We start from the raw sequence: 15,319 nt of genomic DNA on the forward strand, positions 1-15,319 counted from the left end.
CCCCTCTTGTTAGGCCCCAAGTGCTTTTTAAAAGAATAAGGGAAAAGGCTTTTCCAGCAGGGCTCTTGTGGTATATTTCCGGTAATGAAATAGTTTACTTACAGTGACTTGTTAGCTCTTTGCTAAAGAGATCGCTCGCATTCTGGATGTTGCTTTTCTCCTTTCATTTCCTCTACCTGCCTTTTTATACTTGAGATGACTGGCATGATAAATGCAGTAACTTTAAGTATGTAATGTTCCCTTTTCTTGTGCCCTAATAAATTATATGAATTAATCTTGTCAGGATGCAGCAAGACTGAGACTGTTTCATGGTTTCCTAACACGGTTTTCCAGATCCGTGCATTCACAGTCGAGTATGCATTTGTACTAAGGCAAAGGGCTAAGAAGTTTCTGGCTTGTTCAGCATTGCCCAGGTCTTTGGCACAAGTATGAAGAAAATGTATTTGTTGTATCATTGCCTCATGTTACTGCTTTGCGCCACTATGTTAGCGTGTATACTTCCTGCAGTATCAAGTTTAATCCACACAGTGGTGCTAGAATACCAGGAATTGTTTCTAATCAGTGTATATGTATTTTTAGCTTCCATATGAAATAAGCACTTCCTCGAGTTATGTAATAACAGTTTCCTCAGCCTCTATCAAATCCATCATAAAGTTGCAATGATTTTACCTCTGGAGGTCTCTAAACTTCAGCCATTCTTACCTGAATGACTGCAGTAGCATCCTGGTGGGTCTTCCAGGGTTTTCTTTGCTCTGCTCTGTTTTCCATATTTAGTTATAAGTAAACCTTCTGTCGGAGTAGGCAATGGCACCCCACTCCAGTGTTCTTGCCTGGAAAATCCCATGGACAGAGGAGCCTAGTAGGCTGCAGTCCATGGGGTCGCTGAGGGTCAGACACAACTGATCGACTTCACTTTCACTTTTCACTTTCATGCATTGGAGAAGGAAATGGCAACCCACTCTAGTGTTCTTGCCTGGAGAATCCCAGGGATGGGGGAGCCTGGTGGGCTGCCGTCTATGGGGTTGCACAGAGTTGGACACGACTGAAGCAACTTAGCAGCAGCAGCAAACCAAATTTGAATCTAGACCTTACTCTCCTACTTAAAAGCTCGTAAATGAATTATTACATTGAGTTTATCAGCAAAGATGAATATAGCAAGGCCTTTTGTGATCCACCTTCTGCCCAGTTCTCTAGCTTCATACGTCTGTAGCCTTTCCTCGTGCAGTTCTTGTGATAAGGTGGGTGGCTGGGTGGGTGTGTGTGTGTAGGTGTTCTTTGTGTGTGTGCTCAGTCAAGTTGGACTCTCTGACTTGTTTTTTGAAATCAAGATTAAGTTTTTCCTTCTGCTTTTGCCTGCGTATGTGTGTGTGTGTTGGCGTACTTTGTGTGTGTACTCAGTCAAGTAGGACTCTGACTTGTTTTTTTGAAATGACGTTTTTCCTTCTGCTTTTGCCTGCTATCTTTTGCCAGTGATAAGTAAGGGAGTGTGTGTGTGTGTTGGACTCTCTGACTTGTTTTTCTGAAATGATGTTTTTCCTTCTACTTTTGTCTGCTGTCCTTTGCCAGTGATAAGTAGGGGTGGGTGTGTATGTGTATGCTTGCGCTCAGTCAAGTCAGACTCTTTGCAACTCCATCCACTGTAGCCCGCCAGGCTCCTCTATCCATGGCATTTCCTAGGAAAGAATATTGAAGCGGGTTCCCATTTCCTGCTCCAAGGGATCTTCCCAACCCAGGGATCCAACCTGTGTCCCTTTGGCTCAAACTTTTGAAAGCCTTCATTAATCTCCCCAAGTAGATCAGCTTCCAGTGTTAGTGGTTCTCACAGTCTCCAGTAATTTTTCTCTGTACAATTTATTTTAGTTTAATTATATATTTATGTGATTAATTATATACATATTTACATTTATATGGGTCTTCCCTGTGACTCAGCTGGTAAAGAATCCACCTGCTATGCGGGAGACCTGGATTCTATCCCTGGGTTGGGAAGATCTCTTGGAGAAGGTAGCGGCTACCCGCTCCAGTATTCTGGCCTTGTATAGTCCACGGGGTTGCAGAGTCAAACATGACTGAGCGACTTTCACTTCACTTCACTTACATTTATATATAATGTATTTATTTATTTGCCTAACGTCCATTTCCCCACTGGATCACAAGGGTTAAGAAGATAGATTCTGTGATCTTATGCCTATTAAAATATTTGCTAAATGAATAAATGTAAGTCAATCAGTACTCAAGATGGGTGTTAGAAGTAGGGACAGGTGAGCATTTGGGGAAAAAAGATGAAAATACTTGCAATCAGAATATAGTGAGTTTCATAATTAAGTAAAGTACTGGCCAAGCATAGTCTACTTATGTATTTCCTTTTGGAACAGAAATTACTTCTAGTTTATGAGCAGCCCTGAACTATAAGGGTTTCTATCTACATAGAAGAGAAGGAGGAGTAGGAGGCAGATTTAAAATTGTAGAAGCAGCTAAGAAAGTAGATCTTATAAGTTCTTATAATAAGAACAGTTGGAGCTATGTGAGTTGATGGATGTATGTGTTAAATAAGCTTATTTGGTAATCAGTTCACAATACATGCATATATCATTATGTTGTACACCTTAAACTTATATAATGTTGTATATCAATTATATCTCAATAAAGCTGGAAAAGGTAAAATTATGGAAGTCTCTAATGCCCTAGTGGAAAAGAAGCACTGTTCTTTGAGTAGGAAACCTTGTTTCTGTTCCAGATATGATATTGTTTTATTCTGTACTCTTGGGAAAGATGTGGTATAACCTTACAGTAGTCACCATTTACACTTCATTTGTTTCCAGCATTATATAATGAGATAATAAAAACATTCTCTTTATTTCTTAACATGTAGTAAAAATGAATGAGTTCATAGACAGGAAAGGATTATTAGAAATACAAAAACACTTAATAATGTAGTGTACTTAATATTTGCCCAGAAGACAGGGAGTCTTTCAATTTCTCTGTTCTTTATATTCATAATTATAAGGAAGAGGTACCTAAAAGAAAAGAGTGTGGTGTGAAAAGCTCCATCTCCCGCAGCACTATACTATAACTTCTGTAAGCAAACGGCCTTGTCAGTTTGATTCACTGTTTACCCTTTGTACACATTGCCTAGTTGGTGCCCAGAAATTGTTTTTGAATGAATAATATAAGTAAATTGTCCTGAAGGCCTTGGTAATTAGCGTTCTTGTTTTTTTTTTTTTTTCCTTAACTTTGTTGGCATTCTGCAGAAAAGAACAATCTGAGGAAAGCTCTTGGTATTTATGTTTATTTTTCTTATATTTCAGCTGTGGCAGAAGTAAAACTTCGAGATGATCAATATACCCTGGAACACATGCATGCTTTTGGAATGTATAATTACCTACACTGTGATCCATGGTATCAAGACAGTGTCTACTACATTGATAACCTTGGAAGAATTATGAATTTAACAGTGATGCTGGTAAGAAAAAGATCTACAATATTAGAATTTTTCCAATAAATTTGATCCTTAATTTTCACTTTTCATCTGATGGCCACAGAATTGAGGTACACATACCTTTAATATATGGAGTCGTATCATCAGTTTGTATAAGGTTTCATTTTGTTTAATTCAACTTTAATTTTTCCCTTCATTCCTGTTACTTTAACTTATTCCTCTCTACTCCTACGAGTAGGCAGTTACTTAATGTATTTTATATCTCAATATTGATGTAACTGTTCATGTCTGGTTTTTCTATGTGAGTTGTTAGCCCTGACTGTGACAGTGGATTTATCTGTGGTTCCCTTTCGGTTCACTGTTGCTTAATGTATTTTTAAGTTGGTTAATTGGGATAGATCTCTTAGGATTGTTTTGTCTGCTGTGGATCAGTCCTTTTAGCGTTATAAAATATCCCCGTTTATCTCTGGGCTTTGAGAATAATTACTGTCTTGAAATCTTTGATATTTAATATAGCTGTCCTGGCTTTTTGTTTGTTTAATTAATATTTGCTTTTTTCTATTCTTTTTCTTTGAGTTTGTAAGTGTTCAGTTCAGTTCAGTCGCTCAGTCGTGTCCGACTCTTTGCGACCCCATGAATTCCGGCACGCCAGGCCTCCCTGTTCATCACTAACTCCCGGAGTTCACTCAGACTCACGTCCATCGAGTCAGTGATGCCTTCCAGCCATCTCACCCTCTGTCGTCCCCTTCTCCTCCTGCCCCCATTCCCTCCCAGCATCAGAGTCTTTTCCAATGAGTCAACCCTTCGCACGAGGTGGCCAAAGTACTGGAGTTTCAGCTTTAGCATCATTCCTTCCAAAGAAATCCCAGGGTTGATCTCCTTCAGAATGGACTGGTTGGATCTCCTTGCAGTCCAAGGGACTCTAAAGAGTCTTCTCCAGTACCACAGTTCAAAAGCATCAATTCTTCAGCGCTCAGCCTTCTTCATAGTCCAACTCTCACATCCATACATGACCACTGGAAAAACCATAGCCTTGACTAGACGGACTTTTGTTGGCAAAGTAATGTCTCTGCTTTTGAATATGTTATCTAGGTTGGTCATAAGTTTTCTTCCAAGGAGTAAGCGTCTTTTAATTTCATGGCTACAGTCACCATCTGCAGTGATTTTGGAGCCCCCCAAAATAAAGTCTGACACTGTTTCCGCTGTTTCCCCATCTATTTGCCATGAAGTGATGGGACCAGATGCCATGATCTTAGTTTTCTGAATGTTGCGCTTTAAGCCAACTTTTTCACTCTCCTCTCTCACTTTCATCAAGAGGCTTTTTAGTTCCTCTTCACTTTCTGCCACAAGGGTGGTGTCATTTGCATATCTGAGGTTATTGATATATCTCCCGGCAATTTTGATTCCAGCTTGTGCTTCTTCCAGCCCAGCGTTTCTCGTGATGTAGTCTGCATAGAAGTTGTTCCATGTCCAGTTCTAACTGTTGCTTCCTGACCTGCATATAGGTTTCTGAAGAGGCAGGTCATGTGGTCTGGTATTCCCATCTCTTTCAGAATTTTCCAGTTTATTGTGATCCATACAGTCAAAGGCTTTGGCATAGCCAATAAAGCAGAAATAGATGTTTTTCTAGAACTCTCTTGCTTTTTCCATGATCCAGCAGATGTTGGCAATTTGATCTCTGGTTCCTCTGCGTTTTCTAAAACCAGCTTGAACATCAGGAAGTTCACGGCTCATGTATTGCTGAAGCCTGGCTTGCAGAATTTTGAGCATTACTTTACTAGCATGTGAGATGAGTGCAATTGTGCGGGAGTTTGAGCATTTTTGACACTGCCTGCCTTTGGGATTGGAATGAAAACTGACCTATTCCAGTCCTGTGGCCACTGCTGAGTTTTCCAAGTTTGCTGGCATATTGAGTGCAGCACTTTCACAGCATCATCTTTTAGGATTTGAAATAGCTCAACTGGAATTCCATCACCTTCACTAACTTTGTTCGTAGTGATGCTTTCTAAGGCCCTCTTGACTTCACATTCCAGGATGTCTGGCTCTAGGTGAGTGATCACACCATCATGATTATCTGGGTCATGAAGCTCTTTTTTGTCCAGTTCTTCCGTGTATTCTTGCCACCTCTTCTTAATATCTTCTGCTTCTGTTAGGTCCATACCATTTCTGTCCTTTATCGAGCCTGTCTTTGCATGAAATGTTCCCTTGGTATCTCCAATTTTCTTGAAGAGATCTCTAGTCTTTCCCATTCTATTGTTTTCCTCTATTTCTTTGCATTGATCACTGAGGAAGGCTTTCTTATCTCTCCTTGCTATTCTTTGGAACTCTGCATTCAGATGCTTATATCTTTCCTTTTCTCCTTTGCTTTTCGCCTCTCTTCTTTTCACAGCTATTTGTAAGGCCTCCTCAGACAGCCATTTTGCATTTTTGCTTTTCTTTTCCATGGGGATGGTCCCTGTCTCTTGTACAATGTCACAAACCTCCATCCGTAGTTCCTCAGGCACTCTGTCTATCACATCTAGTCCCTTAAATCTATTTCTCCCTTCCACTGTATAATCATAAGGGATTTGATTTAGATCATACCTGAATGGTCTAGTGGTTTTCCTCACTTTCTTCAGTTTAAGTCTGTATTTGATAATAAGGAGTTCATGATCTGAGTGACAGTCAGCTCCCGGTCTTTTTTTGCTGACTGTATAGAGCTTCTCCACCTTTGGCTGCAAAGAATATAATCAGTCTGATGTTGGTGTTGACCATCTGGTGATGTCCATGTGTAGAGTCTTCTCTTGTGTTGGAAGAGGGTGTTTGCTATTACAGTGAATCCAGAGAATGTTTGGAGGTTGTAAAGAACTCACTAGACCGACTCCCATTATTTACATTTTAAGATAACAGGATTAACCAGAAGGTTTTTTCCAGAGACTGTCCTCAAGCAGGTTACATTATTGTTATATAATCCTAAGGAATCTAGAGGAGAAAGGTTTGTCCTTTGTTCCTCCTTGAGAATTCCAGACCACTCTCTCCTTGGAGACTCCTAGACTTCTTATCAACTTGCCTAGGAGATGACTCTCTCACCTCCATGGCATGGCTCACTCACAGCTCATTGGGTTAGACAAGGTTGTGATTCATGTGATCAGTTTGCTTAGTTTTCTGTGATTGTGGTTTTCATTCTGTCTGCCATCTGATGGATTAGAGGCTTGTGCAAGCTTCCTGATGGGAGGGACTGGCTGTGGAGGAAACTGGGTCTTGTTCTGGTAGGCAAGGCCATGCTTTATTCAGTTCAGTTCGGTCACTCAGTCATGTCTGACTCTTTGGGACCCCATGGACTGCAGCATGCCAGGCTTCCCTGTCGATCACCAGCTCCCGGAACCTACTCAAACTCACATCCATCGAGTTGGTGATGCCATCCAACCATCTCATCCTTTGTCATCCCCTTCTCCTCCTGCCTTCAATCTTTCCCAGCATCAGGGTGTTGTGCAATGAGTTCTTTCCATCAGGTGACCTAAGTGTTGGAGTTTCAGCTTCAGCTTCAGTCCTTCCAGTGAATATTCAGGATTGGTTACCTTTAGAATGGATGTGTTGGATCTCCTTGCAGTCCAAGGGACTCTAAAGAGTCTTCTCCAACATCACACTTCAAAAGCATCAATTCATTGGGGCTCAACTTTCTTTATGGTCCAACTCTCACATCCATACACGAGTACTGGAAAAACCATAGCTTGGCTAGATGGACCTTTGTTGGCTTAGTAATGTCTCTGCTTTTTAATATGCTGTCTAGGTTGGTCATAGCTTTTCTTCCAAGAAGCAAGTGTTTTTTAATTTCATGCTGCAGTCATGATCTGCAGTGATTTTGGAGCCAAAAAAACCAAAAAACAAAAAAGCCTCTCACTATTTCCATTGTTTCCCTGCCTATTTGCTATGAAGTGATGGGACCGAATGCCTTAATCTTCGTTTTCTGAATGTTGAGCTTTAAGCCAAGTTTTTCACTCTCCTCTTTCACTTTCATCAAGAGGCTCTTTAGTTCTTCTTCATTTTCTGCCATAAGGGTGATGTCATCTGCATATCTGAGGTTATTGATATTTCTCCCAGCAATCTTGATTCCAGCTTGTTCTTCATCCAGCCCTGCATTTCTCAAATGTACTCAGCATCTAAGTTAAACAAACAGGGTGACAATATACAGCCTTGGAGGAGGAAATGGCAACCCACTCCAGTATTCTTGCCTGGAGAGTCCCATGTACAGAGGAGCCTGGCAGACTGCAGTCCACGGGGTCTCACAGAGTCGGACACGACTGAGCGACTGAGCACTACAGTATACAGCCTTGAACTTCTTCCTGATCTGCAGCCAGTCTGTTCCATGTACAGTTCTAACTGTTGCTTCTTGCCTGCATACAGGTTTCTCAGGAGGCAGGTCAGGTGGTTTGTGATCCACACAGACAGAGGCTTTGGCATAGTCAATAAAGCAGAAGTAGGTATATTTCTGGAACTCTCTTGCCTTTTCAATAATCCAATGGATGTTGGCAATTTCATCTCTAGTTCCTCTGCCTTTTCTAAATCCAGCTTGAACATCTGGAAGTTCACGATTCACGTATTGCTGAAGCCTGACTTGGGCAATTTTGAGCATTACTTTACTGGGATGTGAGGTGAGTGCAGTCAGTGTGGTAGTTTGAACATTCTTTGGCATTGCCTTTCTTTGGCATTGGAATGAAAACACAGCTTTTCCAGTCCTGTGGCCACTGCTGAGTTTTCCAAATTTGCTGGCATATTGAGTGCAGCACTTTCACAGCATCATCTTTCAGGATTTGAAAGAGCTCCACTGGAATTCCATCACCTCCACTAGCTTTGTTCTTAGTGATGCTTCCTAAGGCCCACTTGACTTCACATTCCAGGATGTCTGCCTCTAGGTGAGTGATCACACCATCATTGTTATCTGGGTCATGAAAGGCCATGCTCAGTAAATCTTTAATCCAGTTTTCTGCTGATGGGTGGGGTTGTGTTCCCTCCCTGTAGTTTAGCCTGAGGGGTAATGGCAGTAATGGGCACCTCCTTCAAAAAGACTTATGTGTGGCACTCGGTGCCCCTGACCCCGCAGGCCACTATTGACCCACGCCTCTGCTAGAGACTCAGGCAAGTCTGGCTTAGTCTCTTGTGGGGTCACTGTTCTTTTCTCCTGGGTCCTGGTGCAGAAAAGGTTTCATTGTGGTATTTTTAATTGTTAGTGTAGAGATTGTAGTACTCATCCTTAACTTATCCTAGTTTTCTTTTAATTAATGTTATTCTACTTAAAAAACAATGTAAAAACCCTACAGTACTATAACTCCTTTACTTCCTTTTCCATCCTTTGAGCTATTGTCATTCTTTTTGCTTCTTCAATACATTGTTAAGTAATCAGTGGTCTGTTAATAGTTTCCTGACTGCTCTTTGCTCTTTCCAGCTTTCCTCTGTATTTCATCTACAGAATCTAATTTGTTTACTCTTAACACCTCTCATTTAAAGTCCTTAAATGTTTGCTTTATGGCAAGGAACACAGTTTTTAACATGTAATTTTAAAATAGGTAATGCATTCATGTGATTTTAAAAAACAAATTAAAAAAGATATTTAGTAAAGTCTTTCTAACCCTGGTTTTATCTCTCCTTTCCCTCTATTATTTCTTTTTACTAATTTCTTGATATATTCTTCCAGAGGTGGATTTGTGTGTGTGTGTGTGTGTTTGGTTTTTATTTTTCTGGCAAGTATAAGCATAAAGTGATATATTTGTTTAAGAAATACAAACTCTTCACCTTGGCAACTGTAGCCTGTTATGCCCTTTTCTCCAGCTTTGTCTTTCACCACTTGGTACACTGCATTCTAACAATACCATGTGACTAAAACCTGCCCTGCATCCCTCTGCTTCCAGCCATTTCTTTACCTTCTCTCTGATTGCTGTCTCGGGCTGCTTCAGTCTTCACTTAAGTTTCAGCCGTTTCATCTAGGAAGCTTACCCTGAGGTCCTCCCTTCCCTCCTCCAGGATATGCAAACCATTAGTCTCAGATCTGCGTGGACTGTGAGTTTTTCTGCATAGGGCTAGATAATAAATGTTGCAGGGTTTATGGACCAGTCTTAAGTCACAGCTGCTCAGTTTTGCTATAGTAGTGTGTGAAAATGGCAATTCACAATATGTAAACAGTGAGTGTGGTTGAATTCCAATAAAACTTTATTTACAAAGACAACAGGCTAATTTTTAGGCTTACGGAGTATAACTTGCCAACCCTTGATCTAGGCTGTGTGTCTTATATTTTTATAATCCTAGCAGCCAACAGAAGGCTTACTTAGTATGTTTATAAAATGGATAACAGTTCCTTAAAGCTTGCTGGCTTTACACTTTTGATATTATCTTATTATTCCTTCTTCAGGTAAAAGTGTGAGTCTCGTTTGTTGAGATAGTATTACTGAATAAGAAATATTTATTTCTCTTCAACAAACATTTATTGAATTACTGCTACCTGTCACCATGGAAGTTAGGATCAGATGTAGAAATAGTGTGGAGGAGGAAATAGTTTATTACTATGCATGGTCAGGCTGAACGACTTCACTTTCACTTTTCACTTTCATGCACTGGAGAAGGAAATGGCAACCCACTCCACTGTTCTTGCCTGGAGAATCCCAGGGACGGGGGAGCCTGGTGGGCTGCCATCTATGGGGTCGCACAGAGTCGGACACGACTGAAGTAACTTAGCAGCAGCAGCATGCATGGTCAGGAGAGGGATGTCAGCAGGGTCACAGGGCCAAAAGCTTGGTTTTATCAGTTCACTCATTGATAATCATGATTTTGGATACTAATTCCAATTCAAATCACAAGATTGGAAATCTAGAGAATTAAAGTTCATGACTGCATTTGAAATACTGTAGATAAGCAATGTGGCCTAGTTATCAGTATCCTTTTCTTCTATTGAAAAATTTCCTTAGGAAATAAAATTATTTTATTTGGTGGCTTTTTTTCTGTAATTTTTTTTTTTTTGATAGCTTTCTTGACATGGAATCAGAGCAAAGACTAATACATCTTTGATTCCTTATCCTGTCCCATTGTCTAGCTTCTAATAATTCATTATAGTTCCTTATTTGGTTTAGTGTGTCTTTGCCTGTCTGTTGACTCATTAAAGACACTATATACACATATACTCTATATACACTGTGTGCTGGGATAGTGTGTGCAGGCCAGATAGCCTGTGCACATACATGTTTACTCTTTGGCCCATATATGATCATACACATCCATACTCTGCATATGCTTAAAGAGTCTGTTATGCTTTGTTTCAGAAGACAAATCTAAAATCTGGAGAGTCTTTAAGAATATTGACTTATGGAGCCTCAGTCAGTCTAATTTATACTGTTCACATGACATTCAAAATGTTTATTGAATACGTAGTATATGTTACGCATTATTGTAGACACTGAGAATGCTGCAGTGTACAAAGTAACGTCTCTTCTAGTTTATTAATTTCCAGTAGAATGTGAACTGAACTGCTTCCTTTCCTCGCTTTCCCAATTTGAACTTGACATTGAAATAACAACCTTTTTAGTATGTTTGTACATGTTCAAAGCAATGTACATATTTCTAAATGTAGTCTACATTTAAATATATTTAACTTTCTAGTAAATTAGAAAGTCCCCACCCCACCCCCACCCCCCACCCTTGGAAATCAATAAGGAAGCCATAATTTTGAATGCATGACTTCTGGGAAAATTTCTACAAGTGGCATTCTTTCCTGGTTCTCAGTTGTCATTCTCATCCCTGAATTTTTTTTAGCACTTCATATGTATTCTCTTTTAGGCAATTGGATTACAAAGTCCTTTTCACTATTTAGTTGAAAAGACATAATATACACTCTAAATATAGTTTATTAGATGTTCTATTGAGAAGACCTACATATATCTATATATGTTTTTTTCTCCCCCCAACTAGTGACAGCCGTATGCTTAAGTGAGAATCCCCTGACCTGAATGCTAGTTTTTGCAAATCTCCTGGGCTTCCAGATGTCCCCAGAGAGGAGTCCTTTGGTTTCTTGTCTGAGACGTATAAGGCCTGACTGTGGCTTTCTGGTATCCAAAGAAAAGAATCTGTAGTCTCATCTTTTGATAGGTGGGCATTTGCTGATTCCTCTGTTTTTCTTTCTGTGGTGTCCTTTACTCCTGTGGTTACTGGGCTGTCAGTCTAATTAAAACTTTCAATAGAGAAATCTCATTTTTTGATAGAGTGAATTAGTTTATATTAATTTGGGAAGAATTGGCATTTTGCGAACTTTCTATTTTTTACCCAAGAACATGGTGTGTGTCCTTTCATTTATTTATATTTTGTTTTATATCCTTAAAGTAGTATTTTTATCATTTTCCTTTGGTCTTATGCTCAAGTTTAATTTTGACTATTTTATGGTTTTTGCCTCTCGTTAATAGAATATAGTTTTTTCTATTTTCTTTCCTAGAGGTTTATTGATAGACTATTTATTGTGTAAGCAGTCACCTTAATTTATAATTCAGTAATTTTTACCTGTTCCCATTTAGGCTTTCAAAATTGATAGTTCCATCATTAGCAAAAGGAAATGGTTTTGTGTCTCCTTTTCTAGTGTTTGTGAAAGTAGAAAAAAATTCCTGTGTCATTTCCTTTTTGTCTTCTTGAAGAACCTCTGAGACAGTGTTGAATAATAATATTTACCTTTTGATTTTAATTGTAATGGCTTTTAAATGACTTTTTAAATGACCAACTCACTGTTGGTTTTAGATAGCTCAGTTGGTAAAGAATCCGCCTGCAATGCAGGAGACCCCAGTTCAATTCCTGGCTCAGAAAGATCCGCTGGAGAAGAGATAGGCTATCCACTCCAGTATTCTTGGGCTTCCCTTGTGGCTCAACTGGTAAAGAGTCTGCCCACAATGGAGGAGACCTGAGTTTGATCCCTGCGTTGGGAAGATCCCCTGGAGAAGGGAATAGCTACCCACTCTAGTATTCTGACCTGGAGAATTCCATGGACTGTACAGGCCATATCCTTGCAAAGAGTTGGACATGACTGAGTGACTTTCACTTTATTGTTGTAAACTTGCTTCTTTCAGTTTCTATTGAATATTTTTATTATGCCTGATGAATTTTATTGCATGCCTTTTCAGAACCCACCTATTGTTAATGTATCAGTATAGTAAATTAAATTGATATAATTCTAAAAATTTCTTGATTTCTTAAGTTCCTCAAATAAATTTTAGGTTAGAATGCATTATTCTTTTGATACCTTATTGGTTCTATTTGCTGACATTTTATTTATAATATTTGTATTTGTTTTCACAAGTTACGTTGTTTTTTTATGTTTTGTTGATAACAGATTTTGATTAAAGTTTTGCTGGCTTCCTTGAATTGTAGAGTTTTCTGGAACTGGAATAGTTTAGGATTGGAGTAATCTGCTCTTTATATATTAAATAAAGATTCTCTTCAGACCTGATATATATCATCTTCTTTTTAATGGTAATTCTCTGACCACCTATCCAGTTTATTCTGTTGTAATTGGTTTACTCAAACTCTGTTTCGTGGATAGTACTGTATATTTTTTCTAGGAAAAAAATTATCTTTTCTCTCCTTTCATTTTCCTCTTTTTCCTTAATCAAACTTTATAAGGATATCATTATTTTATTTTTAAAAACCATATTTGGGATTGTTTTAGTTTTCTGCTTAAGTCAGCTTTTTGTCTTTGGTTTTCAAACTGTATTGCACATCAGAATCATTTGGAGCAATTGATCAAAACCAAAAGCTAATTTCTGGTTGTGGTTCCCAAAGATTCTGATTCAGTTTGTTAGGGTTGGTTGTGGTCTGGGAATCTTCATTTTATCAAACATTGCAGATCACTTTGCTTCTGGTCTAGTGACCAAGTTTTGTGAAACTCTGCACCAGTGGTACAGAAGAATACCACACTAACTTCTTATTTTTTTGATCAGCAACAAAGGAAATCAGCTTGCTCTTTGAACTATATTGGGAGCAGGTGGAGAGTATTGGCTGCTGTGGTTATACATTGGCTTTTTTTTTTTTTTCAAGTGAAAACAATTCTTACATAACTTTTATTGTCTGATTTTCTTTTTTTAGTCAAAGGCACACATGCACAAATCTCAAGGAGGTTTTTATTTGTGGCTGATTTAGAAAAATTACCATCCTTGTTAATTTGGGCTAAACATTATTGTGGTCACAGTGAATGAAGGCTGTAGGGCCTAAGAAAGGAAATCCACAAGTTGTTTAACCTTTAGATTTTTTCAGGAGCCGGCAGGTGGCAGCAGTGCAACACAGGTTTATAGAGGCATTGTGTTGATAAGGTCCAAATCAGCAGTTTGTGGGTGTGTTTGCTCAGTTGTGTCAGACTGCAGCCCGCCAGGCTCCTCTGTCCGTGGATTCTCCAGGCAAGAATACTGGAGTGGGTTGCCATTTCCTTCTCCAGGGGATCTTCCCAACCCAGGGATCGACCCTGCTTCTCCCGTGTCTCCTGCATTGGCAGGCAGATTCTTTACCACTGAGCCACCTGGGAATCTCAGCCACAAGCCAGCTTGTGGTTTACAGTCCTTAATTTCAGAAAAATGTCAGTTGAAAGGAAGTTCACGTAGGAAGTAGAAAAATTCCAGTTCCTTAGAAAAGCAAAAAAAAAGTGTTTAAAATTTGATTCTTTATTATATTGTCATTTTATCATATTAGGGCTTAAAGTACTGTGTTCTGTTTCTTAATGTTTAGGGGATTAATTCTGTCCTAATTTCTTATATCTGAAAAACTCATGTTTTTGGTAATAAAGAGCATCATCTTGTGATGCCTCTTTAAATTGCATGTAAAGATCCAGAGGAGAGTTACTGGTTCCATCTGAAGTGTGCACTTGTGAGACTGTCTCAGAGTTACTGGTTACAGTTACTTGCTAGTCTAGCTCAGTTATTTACCAGTATATTCTTATCTAGACCTGAGTCCAGCATATGTTCTACAGTTGAGTTTACTAGCAGGGAGCCGGTGATTTATCTGGTTAAAAAAAAATGAAAGGTGTAAAGTTCTTGGAACTGTGTGTGCTTAATACACTATTGAAAGCTTTGGTACATAAAGACATTACTTAATCAAATTACAATTCATTTAAAACACCTTTCCTTAAAGTTCTAGCAAAAAAGTGGGGGAAAGAAGAAGGATATAGGAAGACTTTTTTTCCTTCCAAATAGTTAGTAGTGATAAAAATCTTTCTGCAGAAAAACATCACTCCATTTTAAAAGGGCAAGTTTTTAAATATCAGTGTCTAATAGTAAATGGCATCCTTGTTTAGTTAGACTATATTTTTTTTAAACTTCAGTAGTGTTTTCTATAAATGTACATGTATTAGAAAAAAGCTTTGTTAGTTAAGAGCTTGTCTTCTTGTAGCAGTAATTAAGATTTCCTGTTTTAAGATGTTTTCATAAATATGTAGTTCATGTATTAGTACTAATTTGCTGTTTGTTTAGAGTGTCATTTGTACACAATATGTGGACAGTGATATTTTTGTGATATGTTTTATTGACTTAGGAATCTAATTAAAATACTGTATAATGTATTAGCCTGAAAGAAAAACTGAATATAGTAGTTTCGTTCATACTAGAGGGTTTTTTTTGGGGGGGAGGTGTTACTTTATAAGTTGCATTCACTTCTGACATATCATTTGTTTAGAAAAACTTGAAAATTGATTTCTTCTTAAGAAAGTGTGGAAGATAGGAAAGACCAATTTTTGGAGTGCAGTCAACCAATATTTGAATATTGGCCCTCCCATTTCTAGCAGTGGAGTTATAGGCAAATTATTTATTTTTTTTGAGCAGAGCTTTTTATATTTTTCAAGTAGGATAATAATTTCAACTTCATAAGGTTTGGAAATAATTAATGAGATGGCAAAAG

The 15,319-nt window shown here is 38.6% G+C and overlaps 1 protein-coding gene across 1 annotated transcript in view; it reads left to right on the forward strand.

Annotated features, from left to right (window-relative positions):
- NUDCD1 (NudC domain containing 1) overlaps positions 1–15,319 on the forward strand; it is a 99,548-nt gene that overhangs the window by 11,494 nt on the left and 72,735 nt on the right. Inside the window, exon 2 of the mRNA XM_069600370.1 lies at positions 3,306–3,460. Within this exon, the coding sequence (XP_069456471.1) occupies positions 3,306–3,460 (155 nt within the window). The remainder of the gene's footprint in view (positions 1–3,305; positions 3,461–15,319) is intronic.

This window comes from Ovis canadensis, chromosome 9 (genome assembly GCF_042477335.2).
Source record: "Ovis canadensis isolate MfBH-ARS-UI-01 breed Bighorn chromosome 9, ARS-UI_OviCan_v2, whole genome shotgun sequence".
Taxonomy (NCBI): domain Eukaryota; kingdom Metazoa; phylum Chordata; class Mammalia; order Artiodactyla; family Bovidae; genus Ovis; species Ovis canadensis.